At 38.3% G+C, this 18,779-nt stretch overlaps 1 protein-coding gene across 3 annotated transcripts in view; it reads right to left on the bottom strand.

Annotated features, from left to right (window-relative positions):
• EPB41L5 (erythrocyte membrane protein band 4.1 like 5) overlaps positions 1 to 18,779 on the bottom strand; it is a 61,043-nt gene that overhangs the window by 6,551 nt on the left and 35,713 nt on the right. Inside the window, exons 17-24 of one of the 3 annotated variants that reach the window (XM_062578820.1) lie at positions 12,211 to 12,377; positions 11,291 to 11,385; positions 5,979 to 6,107; positions 5,145 to 5,206; positions 4,422 to 4,529; positions 2,282 to 2,375; positions 1,308 to 1,385; positions 426 to 467 (exon numbers count right to left, since the gene is read on the bottom strand). In XM_062578820.1, coding sequence (XP_062434804.1) covers positions 426 to 467; positions 1,308 to 1,385; positions 2,282 to 2,375; positions 4,422 to 4,529; positions 5,145 to 5,206; positions 5,979 to 6,107; positions 11,291 to 11,385; positions 12,211 to 12,377 — 775 coding nt within the window. The remainder of the gene's footprint in view (positions 1 to 425; positions 468 to 1,307; positions 1,386 to 2,281; positions 2,376 to 4,421; positions 4,530 to 5,144; positions 5,207 to 5,978; positions 6,108 to 11,290; positions 11,386 to 12,210; positions 12,378 to 18,779) is intronic. The other 2 variants (XM_062578821.1, XM_062578822.1) reach the window with 2 other exon arrangements.

Genomic DNA, 18,779 nt, shown 5'->3' on the forward strand with positions numbered 1-18,779 from the left:
CAAGATATGCCTGTTTTTCAGCAGCGTTCATTCAAAACACTGAAAAATAAGACTAATCAAGTTCTATGCTGGGATTCACTACATGGAAATCCCTAAAGAAACTTCATGGTGTTTATCTGCAATGTAACACAGCAAAAATTAAGTTCAACTATTTAAATATCAACAGGTTATGTTCAATTTAAACTGCTTGATTTATCCAGGCTGGATTAGTTTGTTTTAGTTTTAGTCTGCTGCAGTATTGTATTAGATTTTCAAATTATTACAAATGCAAAACCACCATAGCATCCATTTAATAAACACAAGATATGTTTTACTTAAGCTCCTATTTCTTATCCATGACAAAAACTTTTTCACTACCACCCCTCCTTTTTTAAAACTGGCTCTTAAATTCTCCATCATCATTGAGGAATGGCTGAAGAACTCACTGGCACTATCCACCTTGGGGTTATTGTGGGCTGGGAAGGCACCTATGAAAAGCAAAGACGTGGTCATTAGAAAAGGCTTGGTGCTACAGAGAACATTCTAGGAACAACACTGTCCTTATAGTGAACTCAGATATTCATCTGCTGCTGGTCAGACACTGTTTCTCCATACAAAACGTCTCTGAACGAGGCTAGTGATTAGGTACAGGGGAGGTGAGTTCACACAAAAAGGTAATTTGTGTCCAAACTGAATATGGCTAACACTCTGTTAGTCACAGAAACTCACTGGTGTCAGTTTCTATACAGCTCCCTTCCAAAAGGCAACTGAGCTCGTATTTTTTTTTCTGCTTTGTGGACAAAGCTAACTGACAGCACACTTCTGTGAACAGTTTAAAGATCCTCCTTCTTCCCCCCCTTTTTTTTTGGCACATACCTTATAACTCCTTTCTTCCCTGACACAATTTATAAGAGATTTTTTAATCTATATAAAATAGTCCTTTACTTGTAAGTTTATTTTTGAAGGTCTTTTTTTTATATATATATATCTATATATACATACATACACTCACACACATTATATAAGAGCCTGACAGGCAGGCTGGCACTTACAGGCATATTAAGATAAAAATAAAAGCTCTTGTGGCACAGATACAAAGCAACTTCTGAAACCAATTCAGGTTATTTCACTTCCATTACAAGTTGTATGTGGCATAAGTGCAGTACTCCAGATCAGTCACCAGTTTACTCTACTACCATAGGTACAAGCCTGATAGACAGAAACTAAGCTATAGCACAGTCTATAGACAATGTTTCCTTTTGAGGAGAGTCAACGGTAAAATCCATTCTATATATGAGGAAAGTAGTTTGGTTTTGAAATATATTTACCCGTGGGGTGGCTTCTGAAAAGTCAATTAGATTCTCTGGCAGTGATGTTAAGGAAATGTCCTGGTCATCTGGAGTATTCTGTGGAATAAACCAGTTATTAACAGAATTCCCATTAGTAAGCAGATAGGTCTGTTGACCTATCTCCAGTGGCATCTTGAGTTACAGACCAGTGTTCTTAATGAACACTGCCCTCCATCAGGTCTGTTTTCTAAAAATCTTTTTATATGACCTTTTTTAATAGCCTTTTCGTTTTACTACCTGTCAGCAACATGCTGGAAACAATCTCATTGCCATGTAACCTGTGAAACTGCCCAGCATTCCTGTGCACGGATGGGTTATTGCACTGTTCTGCATGAAGGTCAGCAAAGTCTGTGAGCTGAGGCTCTGAACTTGGAGACAAAGTGATAATAGTTCAGTGGAATCAACTACATAATGCTGGTTTAGAGGGACAACAGATAAAGGGGATGCTGCTTGACTGATTCAGAACCACCCCTTGGTCTGCGGAAATAGCAGCTGAGTCCAATGTTACTACTAGCCTTTGTTTTGGAGAGGGACAAAGGAAAGTTGACTCCTCCATTTCATGGGGACTAATAATAATAAACACCTAAATATTCAAATTTCAAACTTTTCTCTCTGTGATTATTTTGATAGGAACTGTGTATATCAGGTGTTATTGCTACTGTCTACCATTGGCTATAACAGGCTCTGCACGAGCGTGAGGAAAATGATCAACCAGGTTATAAGAAGTGCCAGACAAACAACCTGAAAGGATCACCTGAAATGGACTTCAGAACCCTCTATATGTGGTGTCTCTCTCTGCACCAGAAAGCACTTTTTGGTATTGGCATTCACAAACAGCATCCCAAAATAAATGTTACAATAGGCACACAGCAAGGTCTCTTTTGTTGGCCAAAAGGCATCAGAAGCTCATAACGTGACACACAGAAACCTCCCAGGCTGACAGATAGTGATACCTTTAAAACAGCAGCCTCTTCAGTTGGAGCCAGATCAGCTGGAATCAGTAACTCTCCACGGTCAGGGGAAGCATTATCCTCATTTAACACATTACTGAAAGGAGAAAACATTCTCATCACTGTGCGGCATGGATGGCATGAAACACAGTGCTGCCTTCCTGATAGCTTAGCCTGGAAACACAACTACAGATCAATGCAAGGCACACAAAAGACTGATGTCAGTGAACACATTGAAATAATTGCCTTGCAATACTCAACTACCTCTAGATCACTGCTGTGTTCTAGATTCAGAGAACAGCTGTGTAGCTGGTATCCTAGAGACCCAATGGTATCAGTGTCTTCGATCTTGAAGTTTTTTCAGCACTTACTTTGCCTACAGAGAACTGCAACTTTCCCTGTCGTCCTCTCATCTTGCTGTTTAGAGCCAAAGGCAGCAGAATGTAAGGTATTTCACCTGTCTCAAAAGGTCTGGGAGATTCCCTTACTACTTGCTAAGATATGTACTCTGAGGCCTGGCCTACACTGATTAATCACTGCAACACTACCTAAAGGTGCATCAGCAAATTTGCTTAGTTAGATGTAGTTGCATATAGGAAAGTTATGCTTAATCAATCAGATTTATTCTGTCTTGAAAAGAAAATAGTAAGTTTATACACATGGAGAGAGAGAGTAGCTTAGCATCACCACACTTCATTTTGGAGTAGCAGAATTTGATCTAGTTTAGTCCTATTAGGAAAAAGATTTACCAGTGATGGGAATCTCAGCATGAGACTTTCAGGGAAGATAGATTACTTCATATGTTTTACCTTTCTCCAAAGCATGTGGTGTTCCCTGTTGCTGGAAATGAGATAGCGGCTGAGGTAAAGCTTGGGTTCCTACCAATTGTATAGTTTAAAAAAAAATGAGAATTACTAGTAGAAGAAATAACACTTACAACTAGACTGGAATCAGGGACCAAAGAAAAAGGAACCTTGTGCCCTACCAAGAACAAAAGACTTCTTGCATTTGCTACTTCTTCATTTTAATTAGTGCTGCTGCCAACTTCAGTTTAGCCAGCTACAGAAATACATACACAATCCTCGTGATAGAATCAAATACATTATTCTTTAACAAGAGGCTGCAAAAATCCTTTAGAAATGAAGATACTACAGTGAGTCAATCACAAAAATCCTCTTACATATTTGGAACCAAGAGATTAAGCAAATGAGGAATACATACTTCTTCACCACAGCTAAACATGTAATTAAAATATTTAGTCTATGCACAGGGGAGTTAGAGAGAAAGGTCAACAGCTATAAAACAAGCATACGCACCACTGAGAATCTTCATTAATAGATTGTTTTCCCCAGAGGTTACTGGGATGTGACTGTAATAAAGTTCGTGTCTCAGAATATTAAGCAAAGCATTTATAAAAATGATACCGTCTGATTAAATATGCCATGAAAAATATTGCAGCATGTGGTGATAAATGTATTTGATAATTTTCTATCATAACATACAAAGTATTAAAATATGCACTAAAATACGTAGAACACAAACGATTCCCATTTTACAGGAGGATGGAGACAACGAGGTTAAATGGTCTCTCTAAAACGACTCAGTCAGCCACTGGAAAGATCAGAATTTAGCCAGGACTTCTGACTCCCAAACCTGACATTCCTAACTTGCCTAAGTTGTCAGTCAGTTGTCAGACGCTATGACTATGTTACATTCTTAGATTTTCAGATCAATATTAAAAATCTTCAGAACATTTCTATTTCTATGCTTTTATAACAAGTTTCTTTTGTATATGCTAGTTCTTTCTTTAAAAATAGTTTAATCAGCAACTACTACTACATGGCTGAAGAAGAATATCAATGAAAATCATACACTCAGGTACTGCCTGGATTTTTTTTTTTTAAAAAAACACCTGTAACATCCACTCTTCTGAGTCATGAGAAAGCTAGCAGCATATGTAGAGAGAACAGTTAATAGAGGAAGCAAATGTAGCTATCTCCTCTCTTCCTCTCCTCAGCATGGAAGTCCTGTTTAACTGCTCATCCTGCTGCCCTTAACCATTCTTCATCTTTTCAAGCCTCCTTCATGGCAAACTCTAAGGGGTTCCCTTATCCTGGAAACATTTTTCTCCTGAATCACTTACGGAATGATGGTGCTCGAGGCAGAGATTGCTTTCAGCAGCTCTCTTGGTTCTTGAAATCCTGGGCTGGTTGTTGGAGGACTACTCTGGATTTTGCCTGCTGGAATGCTCCTGCACAAATGAAACGGGTACACAATTTCACTGCAATATCCCTATGTGCTCTTCAAAGGCAGATACATGCTCTTTTTCAGTGACTGGTCAAGAAATCACATGCTGTAATGCTTTAATTTCTTCTATGCCTGAAATCCATCTGGAACTAACAACCACATGAATTTGAATAATTCACCGGAAATCAACCATCAGTGACAGGTTTTTGTACACAGAATTTTTTCTTCACTGGAAAAGAGCTATTATAAACAGAACTCTTTCCCTTCCCCTACTGAGGATGTTCATGGGTCAGAGATGACTTCAGTATTTGGGGTTGCCGTTGAAACAATTTTTATCAGATCAAGGTATGAGAGAACAAAAGAAGCATCTGGATTAGATTGTACATAACAATACTTTGCACCTGTAGTTTTTGCCATTTTTCTCATCTTAAAAACACTTCACACACACTTACCAGGATAAGCTATGCTGTAACACTAAAGTGAATTTAAAAACTTTCAGAGGTAAAATTCAATGATCGCTGAAAGATCATAAAGAACACTAAGACTTCAGAGCTCTAGATTCTCAGTCTTGTATTTGGATAACTAGATCCTGCCTATTTCTTTCAAAGCTACTCAGTACCTGACAGCAGCATCCTGAATATTGGAATTCTTGATATTTGTCAAGCTGTCTTCTCTTGTGACCTGACAGAGAAATGGAAAAAAAGTTTTTTTGATACCTGTTGCCATTTTGTATCAGTTCTGAGAGTCAGAGAAAAGTTGAGTTCTTCCCTCTCAGCACAAGGATGTGCTGTTCATTTAGTGCTCATGGACTTGCTATGATTTCTGCTATTCTGAAACTTCAGAGAAAAAATAATTCAGCAACGTTGCCAAATAAAATATAATTATTACAAAATGCATTAGGGCACGCTAGAAGTATATCTATAAGCAAAGAATAATTTTGGTTAGAAGGGAACCTTTGGTGGTCATCTAGTTCACTCCCCACTCAAACTGGGGCCAAACCCAAAATCAGATTAAATCAGATTATGTTATGCTGGGCCTTCCCCAGTTAGGTTCTGAGTATCACCAAGGATCACCTCTTTGGGCAACCTGTTCCGGTATTTAGCTACCATCATTGTGAAGAAATTTCTCCTCAAATCTAATCTGAATTCCCATATTACAACTTCTGTCTGTTGCCTGTTAAAGAAGAACAAACAATCCCCCCCCACCAACTTAAAAGATGTAAGCCTCGGCCTGCAGTGCGGTCAGCACATTTCTCCTGAAAGGCTCTCTTACTCTACCAGTCTTTAGGCCTTAGCCAAGAAGTTGGTCCAAGACACCTTCTCCAGCACACGGCAATTGTAGAGTGCTAAACATCTCAGAACATCTTCTGAGTTTTATTAATGGTGTCCTCTCATGACCAGTTCTAAAATAAAACATTTAGGAATGGCTAAGTCTTTATCAGTTGAGTGTTTACCTTGTGTCCTGTCTCTGCCTGGGCCTTCAGGATATTGCTTTTGATGTCTGCTGGAAGCCATGTTGCCACTGGTATCGGGTTCTCAATTGCATTGTTAAGACATTTATCTGTTAACTTCACCACTTCATCCTAGACATGGAAAATTTTCATTAGAAGTAGGTCCCACACAGAAAAATCCCTAACATCTCTAAATAACAACAAAGTTCCAAGTGAGAGGAAAACGAGCAGAACTATCCTGAAATAACACAGCAAATTATTCTTTATTTTAGAACTTAATTGTAAAATTACAGCAAAATACAAAGTTAAAAAAAAAGTGTGATGCTTAAAAATGCAGATGCAAAGCATTGTGTTAAAAATACGGTAAGAACCAAGTGGCAGTGGACCCTAAATTTGCAATAGATTTTACTGATTCAAGATCAAAGAGTTTTGCCTTAAAAGTCTGGCAGAAAGAGGCAGAGATTTGAGATGGATCACTGAGCTAAATGCATCATGTCAGACCTGTGTTCTCTATTCGGGTCTATCCTCTTAGGATTCTATTGCCCAGGCTGCAGAGGACAAGGCTTTGCTCTTAGGGGAAGAGGAACATTATTATTCTAAATATTGTGTTTTCATCATAAAACTTGATTACTAGCACATTGATAGCAGTAGGAATTTGTAATTAAAAGTCTTGAAAAGGAGGAGATAGGCTGCTACATAAACAAATGAGCACAGTGCATACACATCCTCTGAGCATGACCACATATAATTAGTCATTGCTTGACCTGATGGAGCTTTTAAGTATAGTTGGACTTTATATTATTATTATTTTTTTTAACAACACATTTACATCAAAATAGCAGCCACCATCTTACGTGGGTTTATTTTTCAGTATGAGTTAATAGTTTGCTCTCAAAAGTAAATTAGGGAGATTTTTACCTTACATTCCACCCATAAACTAAACCAACAGCTTAATCTGTTGTTAAATACCATCACTAATTATATCAGAGCAACATGGCAACCTGGCATGCTGAGAACAACTAAAAATGAGATACCTTTTCAATATAATATCATCTGTTATGTGAATTCTATTTCTTAACTAAAAAATATTACTTAGGCATTCAATCTGCTAATTGGTATTTGATTACTGGCAGAAATTAACTGACTGAGTGGAAACTAAACCTTGTGACCTTTCTTCTCAGGGTATAACTCAGCAGGGGGAGACAGAGTCCGACTTTCCTCACCATGTACCAATTACTGGATAGAGCAGCCACCTTCATCAAGGCAAGTCCTCTCTTCCTACAATGGGCAAATTCCAGCTAGAGTTCTACTTGCATGGATTGCAGTGTACCCAGAAGAAAGAAAGTCCATTGCATGGAGAGAGAGTAGAAATTAAAAGTAAAAAGGATACGGGAAGGTAAGTTAAAAATGGGGAATACCTGTCTCCTAGCCAGCTTCTACTTATTCTACTTTTTTTTTTCACTAATTGAAAATACTAGAGAGAACTTTCAGGTATAAAGTCTTTAGGGAGAGAGAAAACACTTCCTCTTCTTGCCTCCTTCCAAATAACCTCTTTGGGTATCCCAATAGGGGCTTATGATACTATGTGAAGGAGAACCCATTTTTAAATTTTGGCCACACTCAGCAATCAACACAGAACTTTGCAAAATCTTAAAGGATCACTGTCAACATACATAGATATTAAGAAAAACCATCAGTGTTGCTGATGTCTATTATTAGCAGATATTAAGAGACACACGTTCACAAAATTCATGAGCACTAACAAAAAATAATTTATTAAACATTTTAAGTGTTTTTATAAAAGCTACTGGAATTGCCAAAAATCAGGGATAATTAAAACTGATTTATTTTTTGTACTATTGCAGCACCCAACACTTAACTCCTTACACTGGACCTTACTGAACTGAATGCTCTATGTAATAGTCCCTGCAAGGAACTCCCAAAGTATTAGTCCACTGCCAGTCTAAAAGAAGTGAATTTCATTATTATGATTTTGTTTTTTAAATTAAGAGTATATAGGTAAATGAGAAAGCATTTGGCACCTGACAGTTCCTTAAGACGTCTAATTTACAAGATGTTTAATGGTCACTTAAAACAGTAAGGCTGTTGCAGTTTGTCCATATTCTAGCTCATTTGAAATTCTTACTGTTTCCATGTACTGAGCAAAATACATTTGTACTTTATTCTTCAGTCCATTGCACCATTTCTGTACATGGAGCTAAGCACTGACATAACAGCAGAGGGAAAGATTAAAGGTGGCAGCAGCAGGACACATAATCCCAATCCTCTGCGCGTTTGAGCAATGTTCCTGGTGCCACTGAAAATCTCTCTTTGAAGAGAGACAGAGTCTATTGTATACACATTTTGATGTAACCTCCAAGTGTTCTAGGACTGCAAAAAATTCAGGAAAAAAAGAAAGCCTTACATACTTGCACTTCTAACTTTGGAGCAGATTTAAAATACAGGCAAATAGGGTTAACTTTTTGTTGTTCATTTCACTTTAGAAGCTAAAGAAAGTAGAACACTTGTGTATTTAAGAGTTATTTGCTCTCTTTTGTCAGATGTGGCCACTGTGCTAGCAAAAGCCTGGCAGCAACGAAGTTGTGTGCTTCCATTCCAGCAGAATTTGGCAGACAGCAGCTAGGAATAATAAAGCCATTCATTCTACCTTTCCTAATTCGCATTCTAGAAAGGTTTCTCCCTTTCTAAAAGAGCAGAGAAGCCTAGATAAATATTTCCCTACCAAAGAAATCAATCAAGAGTCTCTGCAAGTACAGAATTACATAAAGATGATGCTGCAGGCCATCTCTGACTTCAGAAGAAAAAAAGTTCAAGCTTTTTAATTAATGTAACTTAACTTAAAAGTTTATTGGCATCTGACAGCATCACTTATGAAGTTCAGGATACTGCTCTACCTTCCTAAGTAGCGAACTAACGCTTTCTGCTGATGCATTTCATCAAACCTTTTATGGGCTGTAACTGTTTCTACATAGATTGGTATTTTATGCACCAATAAAACTTAAGGGATATTAGACATTGGAAATTTGCAATTGCACACTTCTGGAGAGAACACTGTGTTCAGCTGGAATAACAGCAAACTCCAAGATTTAAGCTCATTTTAAGGATTCAGTTGATACACAGCAACCTTCAAAACCTGAAGCAGCCTTCAAAACCTGAAGCAGCCTTCAAAAACAGGGAAACAAAGTGTTTTTAAGAGTTATTCTTAGATCACTCATTTCAGAATTAATTTCCAAAGGATTAATCTTCTTCTCTAATCACAGCTGGGGAGTGATTATCATCTGGGAAGCACATGTTAATGGTGACCTACCTGTCTCTGCAGTCTGAATCCTGCAGAATTTGAAGTATACAAAAACATTCTCTAATCTTTGTCCACCTTTTTAAACATCATTCTCAAGTAACCACTTGGTGAGCTACATCCCAGAAGCTGAAAAGCTTTGTTTGATCATTTCCATGAGGAAAAACACTGATAACATACTTTAAGCTTTCAGAATGCAATTTGCACTTCTTAAAAGTTGCTGATGTCTCAGCTTCCAAAAGAAAAAATAATACTGGTGTACTGTTGATCCACAGATCACCTATTTCTCACTTATACAGATATTCTTGCTCTGTAACCAGGGTCACATCATGACAGCATCTGCAATCTCTATTATCCAAAGTTACTCAGCATCTCACATGACAGCTGGATAACTGTGATTGTACTGTATTGGCAGCAGTTTATTAGATAAGCCCCTTACAGGAATCCAGCTATCCAGCTATGTTTTAAAAATGATTAATACAGTTTTATTCCATACTCTCTTCATTCAAACTACAGATTGTTTTCTTCTCTCTGTTTAAACTAAAATGGAGCACAGCAGGCAAAGATACTCTGAAATAAGCTGTGTGCGCTTGCTCTAGCTTATGCTGAGGCAGTGTTTCGGCATAACAAGACCTATAGGCTAATCTGCTTAGAGACTTGGTAATCTTTGTAATGCAGCCACCAAGCGGAAAGGTACACAAGGCATCCTGGACAACAGTCCTTAAAGGGGACACGAGCAAAACAGCCTGTAGCTACAAACATATCAAAACAAAAGCCTTTTCTCAGAGTAAGAAGGGAAACAAACACCTAGGAATGGGCTTAGCCCAGACATGCACTGCTAAAAAATGCTCTCATAACCTGACTCATTTTACCGCTAAAGGAACAAGAAAATCACCACTTCACCAGAAGACAGATAAATCCTCAGGCCTTGCTGCAAGGGACAGTAGTAAATACCAAGATAACACTGCAAGTTTTTTTACGCTCTTGTTCAAAATGTGTTAAGCAACCTAAAGTTTTAGCACAGCGTAAGGGGATTGAATTGCTTTTTCAAATCAGATTTATTCACAGTGGAACCTAGAGGGAAAAATAAATTCCAAGTTCTTTGAAAAAACAAAACCAACCAACCAAGAAACCAAACCAAACCAAAAAGCTGTCTCATACAAAAGGTGAGAAGCCAAACAAATCACGCTTCACGTGATCTGTCCACTTTAAGTACCCTTCCACTATGCTAAAATTTTATAAACCATAGCTTGGCTTCAGTGAACTTTGGGTCACTGAAACATCCAATGATTACAGGAGGCGGCAGAAGAGAGAGGGAAGCCAGGGAAGGAAAAGCAAAGAGGAATGAGGGGGAAGAGTGTCCTCCCCCTCTTCAGAGCAATGAAGCTGTTAGATTGGCTCAGCTGCCTGTGGAAATGCAGCATGACTTGCTCGAAGGGATTTTTGAGAGTACTACATCAAACCGCACCATTCCTCTCTATGCAAACACACCCTCCACTAACACCTGTTTCAAGGTGCTGGTAAAAACTACTTAATGGGAAGGACTGATTACCAGCAACCTTGCCTGAATAAAAAGTCAAAAAAAAAAGTTCTACGGGAGTATTGCATAGGACGGGGGAAACAAAACAAAACGAAAAGAAAAAAAAGATTACGTGCTCAAAAAAAAAAAAAAAAAGATAAAGACGAACTATATATATAAAACCTATGGATAAAAAAATAAAAGGAATATCTCAACTGTGTAAGCCTATTATTCTCAATAATTTTAGAAAATGTTACCAAGCTCTGCAGTATTCATGCACATATGCACCCCAATCCTTTCCTCCTCCCCATCTCATGCAGAAGTTTAGATATAAACAAAGTACTTGTATTTGCTTTACTTTTCTCTAGTATCACTTACATTTCTAAAAATCTTGAAAACGGAACCGGTTAAGCAGAAAATTTTTCAGAATTATCTGAACAAATCTCTGTGACCCTAGAAGAAAGAATGAAGTCTAAGTACCTGTACATTTATGTTTACGCTGGGACGGGCAGTTGGCATAGGGCTGCTGTGCTCTGTTTCCAGCTGCTTCAGTTTTAGGAGCATGTCTTCAAATGCTAAAAAAGACAGAAAAGACAACATCTTTCTAATGCCACTGTAGCATTATATTTGACTTGTATCTTGCATTCTTCCTGAATGCTGAAGGCACAGGTTTTAAAGAAGTGAAATTGCTCAGATGGTTGCACTTTTCATTTGTGGCTAAACTCAGATCTTACCTAGGACTGTGATTTTTTCCTTTGTACCCTTTGTCCCAGGAAATAAGCTGCTTTCAGCCAAAACAGGCCAGAATTCACTGACTCTGCTGTCCTAACTTGTAGGATTTCAATTCATGATAATGTTCTAGGCAGCTTTGGAATAGTTTGTGGCAAAATACTTACGCTATGTAAGTTTTAGCACAGTGTAATTGCTGTGCTAAAACTTACACAGCAAAATCAGAAAAGGCAGAATTCTATTAGCTAGTTGGAGCATGACATAATTATTGAGTGTGGTATAGCACAATAACCTGGTTCTGCTAAAGGGAGCCTTTACAAGGTGGTTCCTGTTGTTTGGTGGCATTAAGTAAGGGCAGTCCAGTAGACACATGGACAACAAGGTTAGAAATCTCACAGAGGGAAGTCTGCTTGTGAAACAGGCTCTCCTGACAGATGATTCACTAACATTTTGGTACAGGACTTCAGCCGAACTCCAAGATGCAATACTTCATGTACCAGAGAGTGCTGTGCTCCAGTGAGAGGAGGCAATATCACCCCTATACACATCGTCTGAGAGCTTTTGAGAAAGTATTTTGGATTTTTGTAAGAAAACAGCTTCATAACTATCTAATCGGTTAACTTTAACCCCAGATATGACATGATAATAGGAAAAAATCTAAATTCTCTTACGATCAGAGCCTGCTCTTTCAACAGCAGTTTCCTTTGTGCCAGGATGAAGGCAACCAGCAGCCTCTTCCAAAACTCCTGTTGTCAAGCCAGCAACTGGATGGCCTATGGCATCATCAACACAAGTTTCTGGCAACTCCTCGCTGTCTAATAAATCAACAAGAGGTACACTGCAAAGGCAGAAAGATGGGCAGATACAGGAAGAATCATATTACCGCTCTTGCAATAACAAGAAAAAGCTTTAACATCACAATCTCTTTTTCAAGCTGTTTATTGATAACCAGATGCGTTCTGCCAAAACTGCTTCTGGTAACTAATAGACACTGGCTGCCAGTGAGCGAAAAAAACAGGAACTATTCAAGTCTCCATAAGAATTAACTTCATCACAGAGAACAGGTCCACATTTTCTGTTTCTTCATCACGTTGCAGTAGAGAAAATGAAGAGACGGAGGGAAGTCGCTGAGAAAATCTCTCCATGATGTGTGAACTTCAACACAGCAATCAGATTGCAAGAAAGTGAATCTTCAAGCAATCATAGTTAAGTCCTATTCAGTACGTATACTCAAAACTCCTTCCAGTGGCAAATATGTGTTCATTTAAATCACTTCTATTTAGTATTACACCACCAGCTGATTCTATCTCTTTCAAGAAATAGGTAAGTTTTAACCTGGTACATGAATCTTTTTGGAATAAGCAGTTGATGTTCTTCTAGCAAACTCAAGGTACATTTAAACATTTTACATGAGAAAAAAAATGTTGAGGGAAAGGAAAATTGATACTGTCTACAAAAAGCTCTTTTTTTTTTTTGGTACAGAATTTCATTCAGTAATAGTGGTAAGCAGAACAGAAGGCAGAACATAGGGCTACATCTGATTAAAATATTAGTTTGAGAAGAAAATCAATCACTTTTGAAATTCCTGTCTAAACTATGAAAATGATTAAATACCAACTGCAACAGAACTTACCCTTATGCTTAGATAAACTTCCTACCAGCTGTAGATTAGCTTCTCATTCATCACTAATGGGTTAATGTCCCTTCCCCTCCCTCCATCCCCTGGAATTTGGAAGCAGTCCCATGTTGTCACTAGAGGCTCCAGGAAAAAAACCACCCTTCAGCTCAAGCACCTAGAAGAATTCTTCCAATGTTAAATATACACTTCTGCAACAGATTATAGAATATCACTGTTTTAAGATGATAGTACATTATTAGTATTAAGACAATTATTTGCTCCAAGACAAATGGTGATCACTTGATTCCCTAAGCAGTGGAATGAGTAGACGAGCTGTAAGCAATGCAAAAAATATGAAAATTTTCCATTTACTGTGTAGCCTCTCTCCATCACTAATGGGCAACAGCAGGCAGCAAGTAGTTTTGCAAGGATGGAGTGATGGATACACAGAATTTCAAGAACTGATTAATAGGAACAGACGCTTTTCCAATTAAGACAAGGAAGAAAGTGAGCTGAACCCCCTTATCTTACTCTCAGAGGCTGTCCATGCATGGAAGTGAAATGTGTTTTCAAATCTCCACAATGCCAACATTTTTCAATGTATTTTCCGATAGATTGCTGTGAATAGCCTCCCAAATGTCTAGTACGAAAAACTGTATACAATTTCAAAATTTTGTCCACAAAGAGCTTACAGGTCCTGAGGCTGTGACATGTTGAAAGAAGCACTGAGCACACTGGAGAAAAAATGAATGAAAGTGGAATTCATCTCCATTAGAAAATTGCTATGATAATTACACTATCCCCTTTTCCCCAGTGACAACTGTGACAATGTTTACTAGACAGGCAAGAGAGTTAATTCTGAAATCTGCCCATTTAGAGATAAGGGCATTCTTGAAATGCGACGACATATTCAACAGGAATGCTCAATACGTCCAGTGCTGCTTCACAAGTAGATTACCACTTACACTAGGGTGCCAGAAGTTTGTAAAAAACTGCTGTTTTCTGCCATGAAACAGAGGCCTGGCCTGGGTAGCAAGGACACAACCTGGCTTCACCCTGTGCCATAGAGGGGCCTCAGGGAAATCCACTGAATGGCAGGCAGACCTCAGGGAAGCTTCAAGAGCTGAGATTCAAATAGAAATCAGTCCCATTTTGCCTTCAGACCCACCTAAATACCTACTCAGACCCCTGAGAACAGCAGTTACAGAAGGGAAATCGTACTATGGAGACTTGGATGCAAGCACCAGGATAAAGGAGCTGCTGTCTCAAGTGGCTTGTGTTTCGTTTTGTTTTGCAGATGCATTACTAAACTAGCTGGCATGGCCAAAGTGCCTCTTGAACCAGTGGAGGGCTAACAGGGAGATATCAGACTCTCTTTTCTGTACCTTCATATAAAAAGTGTCTCAGATGAAATTCTCCTCTGCACAAGATCATTATTATTTTCACCACTGAGCAGAATTTTTGACTTCTCTAGCAAAAGCCCAATAAGGTGTCATGTCAATGATAAGGGAGACAGAAAAAGGGATCCAATGAAAAGTAGACTGCTACAACGATAAGTATGCAGCAGTCAAGAATGAAATGGGTATTAGCTTTCAGCATGTTTAAATTTACCTACACAAAAGGATGTTTGAATTTTGCATAGCAACAAATGCCAGGCTTGACGTCTTCAGAATCAGCTTCTGCTGGCACGTTTTAAGAAATATTCTGAGGGGAAAAAGCTGGTAATGATACCAGGAGTTCAGGTCAGACAAATAATTACGAATAAATGAATAATCAAAAGGTTCTGACACTTGGAAAAGCTTTCCAACCCAGTAATAAATCACAGAGATATTTTTACAAACTCAGGAACACCCACAATTAAGGGAGTTTGCTACTGCATTATTTCTTCTTTTTTCCCTGATAAATACATTAATATGTACCATCCCGCATATCATACATATTGCGACTGAGAAAGCTATCCATTACAAAAGGTATGATAATTTAGAGGAATTTTCCAAATGAAAAGTGAAACAATACTAATACTTCATTCTCACTGGTTCATGAAATACAATCTGCAGAATATTTTGATTAACTGAGTCGGCTGCAAAAGAGATAACTCTTTGCAAGTAATCTAATCTGAAACAGCATGGAGTACTATACAAGCTAATTCAGTCTTTGAAGCTGGCAGTGGCACAGAACAGTTTCTCTCTCTGACTCTGCAAGTTAAATAACCTTTCAGCACAATTTTTGTATAATGGTATGAAATTCTTCATCCACTTCCTTCATTTTGGTGCAGTGTTGTACCCAAAGGTGAGAACAGGAGTCTAAGTTGTTACCTTTTCAGAAATTTCTTACTAAGATGCAAAACATTCAAAAAAAAAAAAAACCTTTATATTCCTTTTCAAAATAGAAAAGCAAAAGAAAAAAGCTTAAGAGAGGTGTGGTCCCACACATGTAGATTATTCACATGTGAGCAAGCTGAGTCACATATTCTCAGATTTTTACTTTCACCCATTTATTTGGGCAGCAGCAAAATCTGGAGTCTTTTTAAACAGTTAAACAATCAATACAATCATATTTGCTCTATTATTATTCCATGGTATTTCCAAATACTTATTTAGCAGAATATATGCAAGTCAATGATTACAGAAAGGAAAAGAAATACCTTTAGAAAAAGGTGCTGGTTACAGAAGCTTTATGGATATTGAACAAAGATCTATCACCACTATGCCATTTAAAAAGACATCTGTGCATTTCAGCAATGCTATTTTTTAAAAAATGTAACCGCTCTTTTAAGAAAAATCAGATAAATATTTTTGATACCACTATTTGCTTGTTTGTGGTGCAACCTCTCCGTCTGCTCGTACTCACTTACCCTGGTGTAAACTGGGTAGTCATTCTACTGAAGTCTGCAAAATTGCTCTAAAGTAAACCCAGCAAAGAACAAAATGAACCCTTAGGGTGTATGCAAGATTGAAAGCCAGCTGGCATAAGCATGCAATACGCACAATACTAAAATAAACCAATTCCAAAGGCAGACAGATTTCAGGCAGCCAGGGTTGCTTCCTCTGGTTGAACTAGTTCTGCTGTCACACAACGATATACAATGAAAATTCTAGCTACAACTTTAATAATTAAGTTGTAGTTAATCCCAGGGCAATCTCTGACTGTCTGCATACTGCAGGTTGCTAGGCTACTTAGCCCTCAGGAGGCCACATCTGGAGTGCTGTGTCCATGTCTGGACTCCCCAGTACAAGAGAGACATTCATCTACTGGAGCAAGTCCAGCAAATGGACACAAAGAAGGGACTGGAGCATCTGACATGTGAGGAGAGGCTGAGAGAGCTGGAAGAGTGAACTGGACCATCTCCAGAAGTGCCTTCAAGCCTCAGCTACTCTCTTTTTCCGTGATAGCTAAACTCTGCATCTCAACAAAACTTCTCTGAAGCCTAAGTCAGCCACTACCTACCTGTGGTCTGACCACCACATTCAGATTAAGCACAACTGAATTTACAGAGCGTAAAGCCATTATCAACTCTGCAATAAAAAAAAGACTTGTAATTGCAACGTTCTTAAATGTTAAATGCAAAACTATCACTGATCCCTCCACTTAAATTACTAGCATCTCTTCCCTGATCTACACAGAAAATTATTTCACATTTTAAAGTTAAAATGCTGTGCCTGCTTTCATCTGCATATCCCTATATACCTTTTCAAGTAATGGGGAAATGCACATGCAGGTTTGCTTTGCTCTATCGGTTTACAACACCCACCTTGCTAGATCTAATTAGAAACAACAGAACAGACTGCTCTAATCATCTCCACCAGATGATCACCAGAGATCTTTAATATGCACCTTGCATATCCTCTATTAGAGTTGTAAACAGAGACTTGTATTTGATTAGCAATCTCCTTTCCTCCTGTCAGATGCAAGGGGTAAGGAGGCCCAAATACCTCAGGCAAAATGAACTTATTTCCTGGATTAGACTTACTTTTAGTTCTTCAGGACTGGATATCTGAACATGATGTTTTTCTATTTGTGGGCTCTGCAAACAACAGGCTATAAGAAAACTATAGGCAAATTTTAAAGCCCTGTGCCACAACTCTTCCTCTTTCATTTTTTTTTTTAATAGATAGAAAGATTATTGGAATAATTTAAAAACAGCTAACTTCAGAAAACATAGGAAAACATAGAGTGCTCAAATTTTAAAGTAGTTCTCCATGTTGTCGAGGCTCCCAAGAACAATGGTGAGTCACAAAGCTGGAGCCTTAACCTCTGACTTAACAACTAACCTCAGGAGTCATACGGCAGGACTCGGGGTTGTCAAGAGATACGTTCTGCTTCATGTCAACTGAAGCATAGCAGCAAAAATGAAAGAAAAATTCCTAGAACGCAATTAAGACATTCCCTAGAAGGGCCCCCGCCTCTCCCAAAATATTACTCTTTGCCTTTTCAGGAATTCTGGTGATTTTATTTTTAAAAAGTTAAAGTAATTCTGTTCCATTTCCAAAAGATTTTTCAGAAAAGGACTTGTTAAAAAAGTTAGTTTACAGATCAACCATTATACCTTCAATATTTTTAAATAATCATGATACAAGAGAAGGGGCGGTTACATCCTCTATTTAGTTAAGATTTTTGAAACTGTATTAAAATCCACGGGTGGCATATGCAATTTTGTTATAAATGTGATGTCCTCATGGCTCTCAGAGATAAAAACCATTAAAATCTTTCGATCATTAAGAAAAATCTTAAGGCAATTAAAAAGATACATATATTCTTTCTAATGCACGACTGACTGCTGTCTTACAGTCCATATGTTATTTTTTCCTTAAAGACTAAATACCAAGAGCACCATCGCAGAGCCTTCACAGTAAGAGCGTTTTCCTCCCCCTAGTTAGCTTCAGGTCCGTTGTCCTTATCTGAAAGGCAACTCAAAGCGTAACTTTCTGGTGGCCTCTGCTACAGAGCAGCCTTCAGCTCCAGAAAGGCCCACATCTTACAGATTGGTCATGGTGGTATGGACATAGGTAACAGCACCACTATGAATTCCCGCATTCTTCACATTGCGCGCATGAACAAAAGCAGTGTACTGTTCATCTGCAGAGCGGGTCCTCGGCGGGGCCCACGCGCTCCACGCACTTCCACCACGTTGACGGCAGTCGGCAGCATCAAAGTGCCTGGATTTTTGGGGAGTGGGAGGGGGCACAATTAGTAATTAGGTATGGATGAGAAAAAGGGTGGAAAAACAGAAGGCAAGAAGACTGATGTGAAAAGACAAGGAAGGATGACATTGCTAGAAGGTAAATACCAAAGGAAGGAAGCATGCGGGTACACATTAAGACACTTTCAAGTAAACCCCATTGTTGCTGGATAACATGTATGTTTTTGCAAGTCAGAAATGAGAAGTTAAACTATTTGCACGTAATATCTACACTTACACAAATGCAAAATGCTTCATCTGTCAAAGCACTTCACAAAACTGAGCAAGAACAATGCTCATTTTACAGATGGCAAAATGAATAATGTAGTACAGTAACAAACCTCCCAAGCATACAGTGCATTTTATATTCAGAAAGCTTAAGGGGCTTAAGTAGCAGATCTAAGTATACAGTTGAAACAAGCTTCTATAAGCAACATCAATTT

The sequence above is a fragment of the Rhea pennata genome, chromosome 6, assembly GCF_028389875.1.
Source record: "Rhea pennata isolate bPtePen1 chromosome 6, bPtePen1.pri, whole genome shotgun sequence".
NCBI classification, from domain to species: domain Eukaryota; kingdom Metazoa; phylum Chordata; class Aves; order Rheiformes; family Rheidae; genus Rhea; species Rhea pennata.